The sequence below is a fragment of the Rhinichthys klamathensis genome, unplaced genomic scaffold (genome assembly GCF_029890125.1).
Source record: "Rhinichthys klamathensis goyatoka isolate OS25496 unplaced genomic scaffold, OSU_Roscu_1.1 h1tg000107l_1, whole genome shotgun sequence".
NCBI classification, from domain to species: Eukaryota; Metazoa; Chordata; class Actinopteri; order Cypriniformes; family Leuciscidae; genus Rhinichthys; species Rhinichthys klamathensis.
In genome coordinates, this window is record NW_026606645.1 from 2,422,444 (window position 1) to 2,441,882 (window position 19,439).

Sequence of the window (19,439 nt, forward strand, 5' to 3'; positions counted from 1 at the left end):
GAAACCTGCTGTGGTTTGTGAAATTTTAAGTTTTAGTCTTTCAAATGGTACTTTTCCCTTTCTTTTTCATGGAGGTGAGGTCTGCACCACTGCACCACTAAAATATTTTTTTTTAATATATATATTTTTTTATTTCCGTCCATATATATCCATGTTTTCAATTCAAAAGTTCATTCACAAAATGCTCCATTTGCCATCATTTACACAGATGAACATATGCTCCTATTGATAATTATATAAGTGACTAAAGAGCAAGCACATATGTATTAATTTTTTTAAATATTGAAATAATAACCACTGTCTTAATGCATCAAAATACATTGCATTGTATGAAATGCATAATAATAATCATATGCAGTCACCATCAACAATGTCAGCACCAACTTGACAAGCTTTTGGAAGTTGGGCCGAAATCCATTAGGATAGCGAGTGCCTTCAGAAATCAAATCAGTGCAGGCTAGTTTTGAGGTTTGCATATTAATATGGATATTACTGTATTTTAAAATGTTTGTGCTACAATGCTACCATTTATTACTAAATGTTTATGCTCTTATTTATAATGTTTAGAGATTTCAGATGATGTTTTCTCAACCCATATCACTGTGAAAATGATTTTTTCAGTCGCAAATAAAACAAAGATCATTATAGAGAACGTTTTACAATAAAATACTGTCTTTCAGTTTTAGTTCATTGTGTTACGAATTTTATCATCCATTTCCGTGCGAGTAAATCTTACACCATTGTTTTTCAGTGTACATACAGAAAAGTACGGAGCCCCTAAAGGGACATGGTGATATTGGGAAAAAAAATGCTTTTGCGTTTTCCCTCTCAAAATTTTGCGTTCGCTCTCACAACTTTTGAGTTATTTGCGAGGGAACGCAAAGTTTCTCTGGGGAACACAAACATTTTGCGACAGAACACAAAAGCATTGACTTCATATTTTTTTTCCACTACCATGTCCGTTTAGGGGCTCCGTAGTAAAGGATGAAGTTGCCTAGCTGCTGATAGAGTCAGATGGATCAATCGGAGTTCCCTATTGATATCTATATTCCGAAAATATGCACATCATTCCTCTGATCAGGAAGGCTAAGCTCCACCTATATGTTAATTGTGCTGCTGTCTGTTTGACGTACAAACATGAGAAACTGGTTTATTCAAGAGTTGAACACAAATGGAACATGGAGAAGCAATAAGAGTTATAGACCATGTGATTGATCGAGGTATATTCCAGTAAAGTTTCATGTTTCAGGCTTTGCGATGCTGCTCTTTGTCAGATTTATCTGTAAGAAGACTAAATTTGCTCTATATGTTTTGTGTTGTATTACAGGCCACAGAATCGTATCTGGTGCATGAAGGTCCCCATCGAGCCCCGGGCATCTCAGAGTGTTTCCTAGTGCCTGAATCCTACAGGGTACAAGCAATTTTCCTCTTTCTGTCCTTGTTATTGTTGTTCATTTCCTTTTCTTATTTCTATAAAACGACTGTAACCGGATGAATTGAACTTTGATTTCTTTCTCATGGCTGATGTAATTAATCTGCTTTCAGGCCAGACTGAGTTGGACTTCAGATTGTGATAAGATGAGTTGGAATCAGTAAAGCAAACTTTGATAGAGCAGAGATATTATCGATACGCTCTTGAAAATAAAGGTTCTTGGCATCGATGGTTCCATTAAGAACCTTCGACATCCATGGAATCTTTCCATTCCACAAAAAGTTCTTAATAGTGGAAAAAGTGTTATTTGGAATATTTTCAATATGTTTTTCACACTTCTTCTTTTAAGCACTATGTAGGTTCTTTGGGAACCATGGTTCTTCCATTTGATCTATCCTCTGTTTCCTTTTGGAACTTTTATTTTTAAGAGTGTAATGCATTAGATTTCATAGTTTCATAGCCCGTGAACCATCTTTCAAGAGAACAGTGTGTACGTATGCATCATAAATCTCATCGGCCGTTTATGATCTCGTGTGCTGCGTTTATATGGTAAGATGGTGGTTGGCGTTGAGAGGAATGCCGAGTTTATGTGGAGAAGCAGCTGCAGGAATTATCTACATAAAATACCATCAGGATTATTTAATTGCCAGCCATGAGGGAAGGGTAAAAAGCAAAGTGTGTGTGTTTGTGTTGGGCTAAAACCACACACACCGACTATATCGCTTGCATATGGTTCTCTTATGTGAGTTTTAATGGAAGTTTTAGCTGCTGCAACCGCAACCCGACCGTGGATCTGCTTAACAAAGAACTGGGTGTGTGCGTGTGTGTGCATGTATGTGTTTGCTTGTGTGTGAAAGTATGCATGCGCTGAAAGCAGAATTGTTTTCATGCTAGTTCGTAGAGTAATGGCTGCAAGATCTGTGTGAAGCATGAAGACTCTGGTTTTGGATTTGTGCCTTTCGATGTTGTAATGCCAACATGTGCCCTTTCTCTGACCTCGCTCTTAACTCTCAATGTCAGTGTTTTTCTTGTTGTTATATTGGCTGTTTTGCAGATGGATTTTATCCTATTAAAAACATACTGTGTAGGATTTTGGAAAATCATATAGGTTTATGGGTTGCCTCTAACTGTATTTAGACCTAACCTTATTTATAGCTGTTCTTTGCCATTAGGGCAAGGTGAATGAACAGCATCTATAAAAACAAAACTGTTTATGTGCTCATTGCATCTCAAGCTGGTCTGACATTATCACTAAAAACGGAATTAAGTACTAAAAACGGAAACATTTTTCGTGTACAGACGACAACCTTGTGAAAACAATACTCATTCACACGAATCCGCGAAAACGGATTAAAAACGCTGTATTATTCATGCCAGGCCAGTAGATGGCGATGTCACTTTGTAAAGAAACACTGCACGTCTATAGACTGAACACTTAAAGGTGAACTAAGTAACTTTTTGTACCTTAACCGAACAGCTTTGGAGTCATTGTAATGTTTATATGACTGATTTCGTGTTGAATGGTGGTCGTCTCGCACCCCCCTGGTGCCTGTGAGCCGCAAAACCACCCTTGCAATTTTGGGCCGCCGAACCGCCGGCCTGAGTGTTAGGAAGTATTGTGTGATATCAGGTCTCGCGAGGTAACGAATTGCTTTACGGCAAAAAAACAGATCTGATAAAATTCTGATAAAATGAGCATCAAACAGAAATAACCCGGCGCCGTATACATGTGGTGTTAGGCGCGCGCAGCTCTTAAAGGGGCCATACCTTATTTCCACTCGTTACAGCGTCCATCCTACTGAACAGGTACCGGTGTACAGGGGGAGGGGATCCGGCCGTGAGTGCGAGCCATCTCTGCGTGAGTGCTATTCACGACAGTACAAGTACTCCACAGCGACTCTAGGGGTCGCTGTTTGACAAAAACGGAATTCTTACTGAGTGCTGCTTTAATACACATGCGCAAAACTTCACCATTTTCACATATTCGTGTTTTTGTAGTTTACACAGAAATTATAACGGTATCGTTTTTAAAAAGTTGCACTTTGAAACCAGTTTCCAAATGTTGCGTTTTCAGGCCCCCAAAACGCAGTTGACATGTAAATAAACGCCAAAAATACATGAAAAGTTTTCCTTTTTCATTTGAAAACGGTGTCGTGTAAACGGCCCCTATTAAAATTCTGAATGGATTAGGGATTAAAAAATTACAAATATTTCTATTCTTTGTGTCAAAAAAATAAATAAATCAACAGATTGGTCAAATCCGTTTTCTGAACGTGTAGTTGTAATTTCTAAAACCATTGGTTACCTTTGTCTGTTTCCCCAGATGTTGATGAAGCTTTATGCTGGATTAAGCTTGTAGTCCTGGATTAAATTGTGCAGTAATTGGTAAAACTCCTTTGTGGTGTTGGCTTAAGCAGTCTGAGAAAGCAGTCCTAATAAAAGAGCAAGCTAATCTGCCTCTTAAAAGTTTGACAGCAGAGTTTCACGGCTGGAGAAGGTGCAAGATAAGCATAGTTGAGCGTGCTGCTAGGCAGCCTGGGCGCTGTGGTTTGCCACAAAACAGATGTGGATTTAGGAGACCACCCTGCAATACTGTGATGCAGGACTGGGGCCTATAGATGAGTCATAGAGGAAGAGAGCGGGGAAAGAGGGGTTACTTACCTTCCATTACCTGATTAAAGATTGCAGGAGTATTGCATGGGGGAAAACGTATTGCAAATGTTTAAAAGACCATTGACACAAATATTGCAGCCAGTCAGTCCTGCTGACATTGATCAAGGTTTGCATATTTACTTGGAATTGCCAAGGCTTTGATTATTTTTTAGGTTCCTATTTCCTAAGGTTTATGTTATGTTTAATGAGTCATTGACACATTTTCAATGACCAATATTTTAAAGAGCAGGGTGACCGATATATACCTAATGCACTTTTATTTGACAACAAAAGCTCAAACAATATTGCTCACCATATTTACTGAAAATTCACTATAAGAAAAAAAAGAACTTTTTTCTTCTTCTTTTTTTACAATTGATCATTGACGGGATTTCGGAGATGAAATAAGTGGAAATTACCACTCAAAACTGACCTGGAAACATTGATCTATAATAGATTATAACATAGCTACCAATAGTTGCCTAAATGATAGTGTTGAACTGCTGTTATGGCAATTCGTGTATGTATTTACCAAACTTGTGTAGGCTAGTTCATCTTTCCAATCGCTAATGAATAGCAGGCTGTCTTCTGCAAGGTTGTAGAGAATCAGAGAGCGAAGGGGGAGAGCAAGAAGGAGAGAAGTTTTTTTTTTCTTCCTAAAGTTTGAGCTTTCACTTTCTGCTTCGAGGCGGGGTTAGCGGCGCGAGCAGCATGGAGTAGGCGAAGGGGGACGGCGAGCTATTGCAATGCAGCAACGCGGCGAACTTCCACTCAACTTCAAAACGAGATTCATTTCCCGCCTCTGAGATAACTATGTACTCTCCGTACTGCTTGACACAGGTAAAATGCATTCATTTAATTAATCGCTCGTGTGTGTGTTCGGATTCTGCACTGCAGAACCGTTGCCGTGTCTTGTCTTGCCTGTCGCTGCTCAATAAATGCATTACAAGTTATGCATTGCGCTTTTTAAAACATTATTTTCACGCGCGCGTTTATTTCCAGCTCTCAGCTCGCGCGCGGTGTTGTTTCGGAATCGGAACTCTTCTCGTGCGTTTCATTGCACATGGGATCGAAGAGAAAATGGCGCTTCTCCCAAATCTATTTTATATAAAAGGAGATTGGTTTGACCCGAGAGGAAGCGCGACTGGTATTGTAAACAGCTCGAATTTTAGATGCCAAACTATAAAACGTTATGGTAATATTTCTTTAAGCTGTTTTCCCAAGCTGTGATGTTTCTGGAGTTTCAGGACTACAGCTCCCGTGCATGAACTTCTCCGCGCCCGAGTTCAGAGACACGACGTGACATTGATCTACCTGTCCGGAGTGAGAAATACTTCCAAAATCTGTAAAATAGGCCTATGCTTTTCAGGGTCGCGTTTTATTACCCTGTAATTGTTTACCTATTTTTATTTAGACGGAAGAGAATATAAAGTGTTAAAACGCGTTTACTTCTGACTTTTCCCAATGCAAAATGTTTTGTTGACTTTATGCAATAGGCTATTATATGCATAGCCTACATCTATATAAAATAACTTATGAAATGCTATTTAAGTATGTTTTGTAGTTCAACATATTGATTAATAATTTATGAAAAAAAGATTGATTAGTTTATGAAGCGAGCATATGCACACTGGCCTAGTCTATTTTTATACAGTAAAATCTTGTTGTTTGTAAAAAAAACAACAACAAAGCATTAACATATAGTGATAAACGTATACTTTTATGATTATGCAGTTAAATTATTCCCTTTAAAAAGTTCCATGACTGTAGACTATTATAGGCTAAGATTCAATCGGAGCAATTCCTGCCAACCTGACGGCTGACTTAATTTACCATTCACCATCTTTGAAAAAAAGAAAAGAAAAAAAGATTATCTTTCTCTACCGTCTATATAGTATTACCCAATAATTGGCAAAGTGTCAAACTTTTGCAGTTACAAAATATTGCATTAAACTGTCTTATAGGTCAACAAAAACTTTGCTTTGTTTTATTCTTTGTCTAAAGCTGGCTGTATCATATTTATCTGTTGGCCACAGAAAAATATATAATGCTTACAAATATTTAGCAGTGTTTAATATGCAAATAGGCCTGTATTTGAATACAAATGTCCGTTTTTGAATCCCTGACGGCCTACACTTGAAGCCTTTTTGCTCAAGGTATCGGCATAGGCCTGTTATTATTATTTTTTCAAGAAGCATTTGTGTTCTTCAAAGGTGTGTGTATTTTAATAAATAATTCAAAAGTAAATTGAAAATGTACTTGGAGTGTTGTTGTGCCATATATGCGCGCAGGGGCTTGTGCTTCACGCGATCTGCGGCGGCTGGAATCTCGTGCTTCTCCCTCGCGCGCGCAGTTTGGCCCGGGTTTGTGGCACTCACTCTTTCTGGCTCTTAAATATTCCTGTATAGCAGACATTCGACAGGTCTCTAAAATAACTTTCCTTTGGGGTGAGACATGGGCCTAAATAATTGAATTATCTAGGCCTATAGCTAATAGGCGTACATAAACTTGTTCTCTCTCGTTCTTATAATTTCTTTATTCAAGGCTATTTCTTCATTTTTAGAGGATTTTGCTATTGGCTTCAATTTCTTGGCTGGAAATAGACCTTTTCTCTCTCCCCCAGCCCCCCCCCCCCCCCCCCCCCCCCCTCCTTGCTTATTACATTTTTAAAGCAAATGTCCAACTATAGACTGCCCTTTTCCACCCCAATGTAGCCTAAAGAAGGCCTGAACGGCATGCCGCTTGTAAAGTGTCTGCAATTAGGCTATGTCTGATATTTTTGAAGAAGCATTTGTGTTCTACAAAAGAAGTGTGTGAATTTTTATTTAATAATACTAAATAAAATGGAAATTAGTTTGCAGTCCTGTGCCATATATAAAGCCATACGAAGCACGTGCTTCTGCATCTCGCGGCCTATCAGCGCACGCGTTCAGTCGCGCGCCTTCGAGTCTAATTAGTATCCAAGCTTCTGATTTTAATTTTTTTCCTAGTCTTATGGTGTGTCAAGAACACGTTTATTATTATTATTGTACTTAGCTAGCACTTCCGTAACCGTCATTCCAATAGGTTTGAATATTTCAATATTTGCTTTGCAGTATGCAGTCGGCGAAAAGGGCGATAGAGATCCAGTTTAGAGTGAAAAGTAAACAATAGGGTCAGTGGCAAATAATGTCCGAGATAAAAAGGATTAATCTTTTATTAATCTAGTTTAAAACACGTGGCATATTCTTAAAACGTAGCCTACTTTTTTATTCATGTTGGTAGGCCTACAACATTTTAAAAAAATGCATCAAGGTAAAATATTTTATACAGCATAAAGACTACAAATATGCTATAAAATGTTTTATAAATGCAAATATTTAAAGTTTATTCTGCTTGACTTGAACTGTTGCCCATTCAAGGTCAAATTATGTGATTTTTCCAAAATGTCCTCTCTGTTTTATGTTTTTGTGGCCAAACATGTTGCCATTTTGTGGCAAATACAAAGGCATTGACTTATATGTGTCAGTCAGCAAAATTGTATGTACTGATTTCTTTTAAGGAAATAATAATAAATAATAAAAATATGCCAAATTACAATAATTTATTTATTGACTTTAAGCCTCAGATTTTGTTGTTGTTGTTGCATATTTCATGTATTTTCCCCCCATAGTGAATCCGTTTGGGAACGCAATTTCTCCCAGGAGTTAATAATAGATTCATTTGTTATTAGCCTATGTGTAGCCTAATTATTACGTGTTTTCTTTATTTTTTTAAGTGTAACAATGTGTTTTAAACAGTGCATGTGAGCAATAAAGGCCACGGCTTACGGCTACAGCTTTATCACACTATGATTTCCTCGTCTAAAATCTTTGGCATTATCGACTGGGATTTTGATCGCGGCGATAAAAGATTCTTCAAACCTGCAATCGCGCCACGTAGTGCGTGTGTTAAAAGGAATCCCTCTTTTGTCTCTTGTGGCTTTTGATGCGATTCAGATTGTAGGATGGATAAATCTTGCGGCAGGCCACGTTTACGTGGAGTCAAAACTTGGGTGAGGTTTGGTGGTTTCTGGGACGTCTCTGTGCCTTCATGGAAGATGGAGAAAAGAGGGAGGGTGCGATGTGTCTGCATGGTAATCCCATCAGCGTGGATGCTCTCGGTCCCCATCCCACACTCACTCTATCCGGACGTTTGTTTTGTCGTCTTTCTTATTTAATTACGCTTAATTATTAAAACAAACGAGGACGCATACGGCGCGTCAACAAATGTGAACAATAACTACTGAATTATTTACGTTGATAAAAGGTTTTCTGGAATGGACGGAACAGGTGGGGAATCTCAAGCTTCCCACGTAATGGAAGTTAAGCATGGGTTGCCAAATGTGCAAAATGTCGTTTGGGGAGTCTAAGGGCCTCAGTTGGGGCTTTGCACATATCTCAGGACAAGTGGTTAGCATTAAGTTTTAATGTATTTTAAATTTTCTTACATTTGTCCCAGCAGGGGAGTATCTCGGATTTGAGGACATTGGGGGTTTAGCCCTGAGTCATCATAGCATTTTTTTTTAAGTTTAGCAAGTACATCTCAATAGGCTAAGTATATATATATATAATATTGATATTGATGTATGTTTATTTTTATATATGTAACAGGAGAGACAGATATTGATATTTTATGTGGATCCTGTGACATTATCAGCTTAGTAAATCACAGTTTACAATATAATAGTGCTAGGATTAGGCATAAATGCATTGTTGTATAATGGAAACATTTGTTCACAGAGCAGATGAGAATGAGGCTTAAACTTGTAAACATTATTTGCAAAAATGAGTGTTTATGTAATCTAAAATACTTGTCAGTCACATGATGCTTTTTAATACATTTAGAAAAAGAAAAAAATCAGTCAGTCTGCAAGTATAGTGTCACTGCATCACAAACACATTGCTTCATTGTCTTTCCCACTTCAGTTCTCTTCCATGCTTTGTTTTGACGGATATCTATATTATTTTATTTATATTGTGGATATATGGGGTGGACAATATGACCAAATTCTTATTTCACGAAATGAAACATTTTATTTCATGGTAACTGTATATCATGATATAATTATTTTGTGTTATTTCATCTAATTCCTTTTACTAAAAATAAGAAAAAAGAAGCAAATTACAAACAAATAGGACAAATACAATATACATAGGCCTATACATAAAAATATGAATTGAACAAATTAAGTTTTTCAGGGACACTAGGTTTATTGAACATGTAGTGAGAATTAGTACAGAAATTTAATAATCAAATGTAAATATAAAATATTGCATAGTCTGCGCTGTGTGACTTAAATGTAAATGTATTCTTATTAAAGCTAAAAAAGTTATTCAGTCAAAAGCAGTAAGTTATTTTCTCTTTAGTTTGATTCACAGAGCACAGAGTAGCAGGAATATTAGGCTGCTGTCACTTTAAGACCAAACACACAGTCCATTACACAGATACACATCGGGTTTACACCCAACTGTTTACTTTCACCTGAGACATAACCAGCTGTGTTGACATGAATACTTCACACGATGGCCATTTTGACATAATTGCGTGTGTATTTGACCATTCAAGCGCAATAAGACGTGAAAGAGAACTGAGTTTGCGATCGCATGCTGAGAGACTCAGCTTTCTGTGTGTCAGTCAGCGCGAGCACCGCATTGAGCTCTTTTTCACTGCTTATTCTTTGTGCTTAATAACACTTTTTATCATCGAGCACGTCCCAAATTAGCGAACTTTGGCCGTGTGCCAGTCAACACAAGCTCATTTTCGAGATAGATTGCACTTATAACTCTTTTTAACATCAAGCACGTCTGCTCTATCTTCTCATTCATGCTTTTCATCACTCTGAAGTGTCAATAGTGCCATATATCTACATACCGCGATATACACGATATAATAAAACCTCTAACGGTATTATATACCGCGGTAACGTTATATATCGTCATACCACCCAGCCCTAGTGGATATGTATATTGTTTGACAGCATTATTTGCATTTTGAATGGTCCTTGCTCAATACGACATGCACAATATATTTTAACAGTGATTCATTCTAACACAAATCTCTGTAATGTTGGGTTAAATCGAGCAATTTCTGTTTCACATTAACTGAGTCATTTCCTATTCCACTTGTTTACTGACTGTTAACTAAGCTAAATTTCGAATTTATCTTTCTTTCTTTGTTTTATCCGTCGTTTGCTCTTATTTACTGGGTTCAGATGGGTGATTGGTACGCACTGCTTGAGTGATTTTAACCAAACAGACAATTAATCTTACATGTGCTGTCAGATTGTTTGTTTCACCTGGACTGAAGTGCTGCTTTTGCCAGGCCCTTGATAGATATTACAGATTTTCTGAACGTAATAGGGCAGTTTAATGATAATGACAAATGCTGTTTTCTTGCCCTGTCTACCTTTATTGACTTTCCCCTTTCAGTAAGGGTCTTTTTGGGACATGGCTCTCCTCACATTGCGTCAAACAAGAACATCAACTGCTCTTTCCTCCAGTTTTCTTGCTCACCCTGGCAGGGAAATCAATGAAATAAGGCTGTAACTGGGAGAAAGTGTATGGGAAATGCAGAAAACACTTTCAGAAAGCTGGAGAGAACAGGTTGGGACCGAGGCAGCAGCCCTGGGGAACACCATTCGATCTCCATCATAGGTCATTTCTATATGGAAAAAACATGTACATAGCTATAAAATGTCAATAAAATGCATGACTGTAAACACTTGTGCACCCCAAGGGTGCTGTCTAGCTTTCCTAATGTTCACCCGAACGTGTTTTTGATTACGCTGAAGCAAATAAATGATCAGTACTGATCAAGCCATAGCAAATCAAGAGGCCGAGCTTACAAAGAGCATCTGCATGAACATCAACAGCATTAAGAGTTACCGCGGGGTCTTTGCCTCTGTTGAGGTCTAGTTCCAATCAGAATATAGTGAAAATTGTTCATATCTTCAGTTTCTTAATTCAGGAATCATTTAAAAAAAAAAACTCCCCCGCAGCCCAGCATGACCCCGCTGCAGTTCTGCTGGCATAACTGTTTGGTGTGGTAACAATATGCAAAGTTACGTTGTGTTTATATTCCTGGCACACACAGTCTTACCAAAACGCATTAGAAGAAAATAAATGTCCTGTGTTTTAGCTGGCAGATAAAGACGCAGCTCAAGTGCTATATGAAACCTCAGGCTCTGAAAAGAACAAACTGTTGTAGTAGAAATAAGACATTACACTTAAAAATGAAGGTTCTTTATTGGCATCAATGGTTCCATGTAGAACCTTTAACATCCATGGAATCTTCAATTGCCCAAGTTCTTTATGAAAAGAAAGAATGGTTCTTTTAAGAACTGGTGCATGAAAGGTTCTTTGAGGAACCAAAAATTGTCCTTTAGTAAAAAAAAAAAAACTTTTTTAAACTTAATTTTGTACGGAGTGTATGCAGAGCATACTGGACATATTAGATCTTGCATGGATACCAGGATGATAGTTACTCATCTGCTTTCTCTCAGAGTCTCTGTCTGTGCTTTGCTTTTTAATCTTTGTTCCTCTCCATCATCCGTCTCTTATTATCCGTCAGCTGTAGTTGTCGTGGAGACCAGCGCGCACATGCAGTATATGCACACGCAACACCAAACACACTTTGCTCATTATTTCCCTCATAATCACTTCACTTAGCAGCACAAGTGTGTAACAATGCCGTCTTTCACAGCGGCGACCGCACTCTTGAATATGTCTTCTCTCTTGTTGCTCATTTAAAGAGTACCAGCGTTCTGGCCCAGTGCTGCTGTAATTCACTAAAGTTGTGTGTCTTTTATTGGCCAGAAATAACCAAGTTCCATTGAAAGGTCATGGTCATATTGAGGCCAGCACAAGCATATGTTTTTCCTGCTTTTATGCTAGATCGACTTTTTTTTTTTTTACTGTTCATAATTTAAATTAAGGGTGAAAGACCTCAAGGTGAGTGAACATGCATGCCTTGAGACCAGGCTATAAAAAATAGTTTGATTGGCTCTCGCACATACTTGAATAAAGACACTATCTGTTTTGCTTTCCTTTGCTTTGCTTTACTTTGTTTTGAAAATCTTCCATTGACTTTTTGAGAATGTGCCATTCAAAACCTAATTGTCTTCAGACCAGGGTCAGATATGGACCGAGATACAATTTTATTTATTTTATTTTTGTTTTATTTTATTATTATTATTATTTATTTTATTTGTTTGTTTTATTTATTTAATCATTTTGTTTTGTTATTTAATTTTTATTTATTTATCCTATTTTATTTATTTTTATTTATTTTTATTTTTAAAAATGATCCCTTCTAATTTAACATTTTATTTTTATTCCTGTTTTTTTTCCTCCTGTTTATTTAATTATTTTTAATTTAATTGTTTTGTTTTATTGCTTTCATTTTTTTATTTGTTGTTTGATTTAATTCATTGTTTTCTATTCTATTCTATTCTATTCTATTCTATTCTATTCTATTCTATTCTATTCTATTCTATTCTATTCTATTCTATTCTATTCTATTCTTCCGAGGTAGCAGGCTGCTCCTCAGTAATATTTGTATCACAGTGTGAGGCTTTAGGACGGCAACTAACCATGAAATGAGAAAGAAAAGTCCAAGAGCCACAAAAGGGTTTTGTAAAGGGCTTTCAGATGACGGCGTGTGTGAGTGTGTTTGACGAGCCCGTGGCTCTCTATGTAGCTGATAAATGGAGGGTTTAGAGCAAGTGTTTATAGTAGCACAGTAGCTGAAGAGGCCTGCTGTACCGATGGGCCTAAGACACTCAAGGTCGATTATTTCTGTCCTACAGTCTGTCTGTATGTGTGTGTGTGTGTGTGTGTGTGTGAGAGTGTGGCTCCTGAATACACCCGACTCAAACAGTCAGTTGACATCTATGACCGCAGCTCTGCCATTCTAGTTATATGTTCAGTAGAGGTCTGTACTGTGAATTGTATAGGATATGCAAATGTTAATAAAGTAGGTTCAGCTGTTTTGTTTTCAACATTGCATAGCTACATCTAAAGAAAACTTGCATGGACGCAAATTCTTTGCTCGTTGCCGTGGCTGTCGGTTGCTCCCCATATTGTTGTTTGGCCTTTGGAATGGATCATGTGGAGCTGTGGCGAACTGCTGGCTGGGGGAAAACTGACAACAAACCTTAACATTACAACATTTTATCCTTAGAGGAAAAAAGAGTAAGAAAGGTGAATCGGTTTGCTTGACAGCAGAGGATTTTTGTACTTGTTTTGTTAGGAACTATGCAGCATAACACTCTATGCACAGATCTTCCCAAAGTCGTGCAGAATTTTGCATTACTTTGCTATGAACGCTGAACTGCGATACCCAAGAGTGCTGTGATCTTGGGAAAAATAGAGCAATTAGTCTTTTCTGTCATTTATGCAAACATTCCACTGTAGTGACGGTTGAATGTACACACAAGCTCCGGGGCTCTTGCCATTTGTGAAGGTATATAAGGTCTAAAAGCGGCATAGCTGGATTTATGAATCGATAACAATCTGTCAATGTATTGACAAAACCAAAAATATTATTTTGCACTATTTGCACGCTTGTTTTATTTCCAGAGATCTAGTGAACTCCCTTTCTGTCTGCCACCATAGGCAGCTTCTAAGACAGCATAAGCGAGTGATTTAAGATACTCTACATAGGCAGCAACTCAACGCTTCATAAAATAACACTCTTTCTGCAAATTTGTGTTCTTCTCAGTTAAAAAAATCACACTCTGATTTAAAAAAAATGCTTTTGAAAGAAAGTATTTTTCGATCATCAAGGCTACATGAAAAATTCAGTAAAATCAGTAATATTGTGAAATATTATTACAGTTTAAAATTTTTAACAGTTTAACAAGTTAACTGTTTTCTATTTGAATATATTGTCAAATGTAATTTATTCCTGTGATCAAAGCTGAATTTTCAGCATCATTACTCCAGTCTTCAGTGTCACATGATCCTTCAGAAATCACTCTAATATGATGATTTGATGCTCAAGCAACATTTCTCATTATTATCAATGTTGAAAATAGTTGTGCTGCTTTATATTTCTGTGTAAAACGTCATCCTTTTTTTCAGGATTCTTAGATGAACAGAAAGTTCAAAATAGCTTGAAATAGAAATATTTTATAATACTTTTATAAATGTCTTTACTGTCACTTTTGATAAATTGAATGCATCCTTGCTGACTAAAAGAAATTATTTCTTAAAAAAAAAAAAAAAATTCTGACTCCAAAGTTATAAATGGCAAAAATCCAAACTTTAAAATGGTTTTGTAACAGAGCCTCTATCAACGCAGGCTTTCATGCATGGAACTTCACACAGTGGCTGCGTGTATGATGGATATTTTACTGTCATCTTATCAACACAACTTTAGAGCGGGCGATGTGTGAGAAATGTGGCGCTGCAAGCATGTGTTGTCTGACCGAGGTGCGTTCTGTAATCCAGTGTAATCTGGCTCGGGTCTATTAGCGATTAATTGATTGTGCATCTAATCTGAACGGACTATTATTTATGATGGTTATCATCGAAATTGCCCGTAATGGCAGATAATTATGGCCAGATGTGGTCAATCTGAGATTAGCTTTTAAAGTCAACACACATTACAGTAAACCATCGCAGATGTGTAATATCCACACACACCCTCCCCCTTAATCTAAGCATCATGTTTGTGGAATGCAAGAACATGCGCAACTTCATCTCTCCTAACCACACACACACACACACACACACACACACACACACACACACGTACACATGTTTGTTTCACTTATTAGTGAGGACATTGTGACTTCCATTGATTTTATATCAGGTTAATGATATTTTCTATGGCCCAACCTCTACCCCTAAACCTACCCATCTCAGAAACATGTGCAAAACACTAGAATTAAACAAAAACACATTTTGGCCGATTTATAAGCCTTTTAACTAGTGAGGACCAGTGAAATGTCCTCCCTAGGTGGCTGTCATAATATTTTACTATATAAGTGAGGACATTTGGCCCTCAGAAGTATAGCTAAACCTGTACTCACTCACACACTCACTCACTCACTCACTCACTCACTCACTCACTCACTCACTCACTCACTCACTCACTCACTCACTCACTCACACACTCACTCACTCACTCACACACTCACTCACTCACTCACTCACTCACTCACTCACTCACTCACTCTCCCTCACTTGCTCACACACACACACACACTCACTCACTCACTCTCCCTCACTTGCTCACACACTCACTCACTCACTCACACACTCACTCACTTACTCACTCTCCCTCACTCACTCACTCACTCACTCACTCACTCACTCACTCACTCACTCACTCACTCACTCACTCACTCACTCACTCACTCACTCACTCACTCACTCACTCACTCTCCTTCACTTGCTCACACACACACTCACTCACTCACTCTCCCTCACTTGCTCACACACTCACTCACTCACTCACTCACTCACTCACACACTCACTCACTCTCCCTCACTCACTCACTCACTCACTCACTCACTCACTCACTCACTCACTCTCACTCACTCACTCACTCACTCACTCACTCACTCACTCACTCACTCACTCACTCACTCACTCACTCACTCACTCACTCACTCACTCACTCACTCACTCACTCACTCTTGCTCACACACTCACTCTTGCTCACACACTCACTCTCACTCACTCTCTTTCTCTCACTCACTCTCTCTCACTCACTCTCTTTCTCTCACTCACTCTCTTTCTCTCACTCACTCTCACTCTTACTCACTCACTCACCGAGCAGATCTAGGCAGGTGGTGCTGGGGAGGTGGAGGGCTTGGAAAATAAGGTGCATAGCGTGCTGCGATAGTGTATTCATTTGATGCGACGAGGTGATATAGGGACACGTTAATGGATACGTGAAATCGATTGGCCGGGAGCATTACATTTGGTGAACCAATCCGAACGCGAATAGTTTTTAATGGCTGAACTATTAATTTCTCTGAAATTATTTTGCACTAATTATTGCACTGTTGTTGCTTGTCAAGGCTAGCATCGCTTTTACATTTACTCACGTTTTTCCTGAACTTTTAGATTTTTGTATGGCAGATGATAAAAAGGGTCTTTTTCTCAGATTATAACCCCCTATTAGTGAGGACATTGTGACTTCCATTGATTTTATATCAGGTTAATGATATTTTCTATGGCCCAACCTCTACCCCTAAACCTACCCATCTCAGAAACATGTGCAAAACACTAGAATTAAACAAAAACACATTTTGGCCGATTTATAAGCCTTTTAACTAGTGAGGACCAGTAAAATGTCCTCCCTAGGCGGCTGTCATAATATTTTACTATATAAGTGAGGACATTTGGCCCTCAGAAGTATAGCTAAACCTGTACTCACTCACACACTCACTCACTCACTCACTCACTCACTCACTCACTCACTCACTCACTCACTCACTCTCACTCACTCACTCACTCACTCACTCACACACTCACTCACTCACTCACTCACTCACTCACTCACTCTCCCTCACTTGCTCACACACACACACACACTCACTCACTCACTCACTCACTCTCCCTCACTTGCTCACACACTCACTCACTCACTCACTCACTCACTCACTCACTCACTCACTCACTCACTCACTCACTCACTCACTCACTCACTCACTCACTCACTCTCCTTCACTTGCTCACACACACACTCACTCACTCACTCTCCCTCACTTGCTCACACACTCACTCACTCACTCACTCACTCACTCACTCACTCACTCACACACTCACTCACTCTCCCTCACTCACTCACTCACTCACTCACTCACTCACTCACTCACTCACTCACTCACTCACTCACTCACTCACTCACTCACTCTTGCTCACACACTCACTCTTGCTCACACACTCACTCTCACTCACTCTCTTTCTCTCACTCACTCTCTCTCACTCACTCTCTTTCTCTCACTCACTCTCTTTCTCTCACTCACTCTCACTCTTACTCACTCACTCACCGAGCAGATCTAGGCAGGTGGTGCTGGGGAGGTGGAGGGCTTGGAAAATAAGGTGCATAGCGTGCTGCGATAGTGTATTCATTTGATGCGACGAGGTGATATAGGGACACGTTAATGGATACGTGAAATCGATTGGCCGGGAGCATTACATTTGGTGAACCAATCCGAACGCGAATAGTTTTTAATGGCTGAACTATTAATTTCTCTGAAATTATTTTGCACTAATTATTGCACTGTTGTTGCTTGTCAAGGCTAGCATCGCTTTTACATTTACTCACGTTTTTCCTGAACTTTTAGATTTTTGTATGGCAGATGATAAAAAGGGTCTTTTTCTCAGATTATAACCCCCCCCCCCCCCACCACTTGCCTAGAATTGAAGGAGAGACCAGAATATCATAGTGATTTCAAGGTGTACGATTTAACTCGAGCCAGTAAGAAACCATGCCTAGTGTCCACCCAGAACACATTAGCATCATGTTAGCAAGTTTTGCATGGGCGAAATTTTTTAACTTCATTTTACTTTGTACAGTTTCTCATTGCATGCAGCTACGCCTTGTGTTTTTGTCATGCCAATAAAGTGAATCCCTTTGATAGTCTTGAAGGAGCCTTAATAGCTGCTGATCTTAGATCAGTTAGGTGATCTGTTTGATCATGGGTTTAGGTTTTAAGGCTGGTCACAGATCAGCATCTGTATCACCGTCACACTGTAGATTTAGGGGGGTATGTGGTGAAAAGGGAGTATTGGTGGTTTTTAAACGATTGGAGAGAGCGATGGTGGTTTTTAAACGAGTTCAGGGAGGGATGGTGGTTTTTAAAGGCATGGAGGAGGTGATGTTTATTGACTTACGAACCGCTGCAGCCGTAGAGTGTTATTTGGAAGAATGGATGGCAGGGATCCAGGGATCCAGGGGGCTGGAGCAGGATACATTCGTATGTGCATATGTGTGTTTTAACACATAACACTAATCATGCTATGTTTCTTGAACAGGAACGAGACCTGGGTTAATGTTAAAAAAGAGCAAAGTAGAGAAAACAGTCTCCCAAAATCCCCCTGTGTTAAACAGATGTTTATTTTGTTGTAGGGTGTTATAAATGGGTGCCGGAGAAGTGGTGCCTGTTTCCTTATTGGGAACATTTACATGGTTTAACCGTTTCTCTCACACACTTAGTTAAAACCTAATGAGCTGTCTATGTAGCCAGTATTTTAAGGCATCATAATTTGCGCATCCGACACTAAAACTGTTCCAAAAGGTAAGATACTGTATCTTCTTTTGGTGAAATTTTTAAAATAAAGGTTCTTAAAGCTGCTGTAGGTAACTTTTGAAAACATGTATTTGCTAAAACTGTCATTATGTCCTGACAGTAGAATATGAGACAGATAATCTGTGTAAAAATCAAGCTCCTCTGGCTCCTCCCAGTGGTCCTATTGCCATTTGCAAGAAATACACGCTCCCGGTCAGAAACAACCAATCAGAGCCGGGAGGAATGTCTTAGCAGTGTCAATCACGCTCGTGTACGCGCTGATCACACCCCTCTCTTGCACAGCGCGAGCCGTCGTTCAAACTCAAGATTGCCGGCGTGCTGCAGCTGTGCTTATGACGGAGAAACAACCTAAACTGCCAATTCTCGAGTGACACCTGCTCATAAAACAAAGAGGTAAAGGGAAAAAGACTGATGACGATAAACAAGCGAAAAAGAAAGAATTACACAGAGCCCATTGACTCGGTGTCAAAACTCTAGCCGCATAACATGTAGATAAAATGTCACGCACTCTGCTAAGCTACAATTGAAACCTGCTAATTCACTGGCTTGTCATGTTGCTGAAATAATGTACTAGCACACCTTATCTAGCATTATATATCGTTATATTAACGTTATCTTACTAGCTATTTATAACTTATAGAAAGAGTGCAACGTTATAAAGTTACATGTAGGCTATTGCAAAATACATAATGATTTGAGGACCAAGTTTGTAGTCAAAGTATGGGCAGACCATAGTCAATGTAAAGCATATTATTGACGTTTAGTCCCTATTAGTGAATGTGCCATATAACTTTTTATCCGCCGTCATCGGTGGCCCTCTTCACTAGCCTGCGCGTTCCCGACAGGCTCCGCTGTGGAGGACGAGCTGTGGAGGGAGGGCTGTAGCGCAGCAGAGAGCAAGGGGGTGGGACCTGTCAGTTGTGCTAGTTCAAATTTTCAGGCTAAGTCAACGTTTTCTCAAAACTCCCTACTGCAGCTTTAAAAATAAAAGTTTTTTATTGGCATCTGTGGTTCCATGAAGAACCTTTAACATCCATATTCTTTCCATTGCACAAAAGGTTATT

The 19,439-nt window shown here is 38.8% G+C and overlaps 1 protein-coding gene across 1 annotated transcript in view; it reads left to right on the plus strand.

Moving 5' to 3' along the window:
• Positions 1–19,439, plus strand: part of LOC130087285 (nuclear factor 1 X-type) — a gene marked incomplete at its 3' end in the record, with an annotated part of 48,042 nt that overhangs the window by 7,963 nt on the left and 20,640 nt on the right. The window contains exon 2 of the mRNA XM_056253538.1: positions 1,328–1,411. Within this exon, the coding sequence (XP_056109513.1) occupies positions 1,328–1,411 (84 nt within the window). The remainder of the gene's footprint in view (positions 1–1,327; positions 1,412–19,439) is intronic.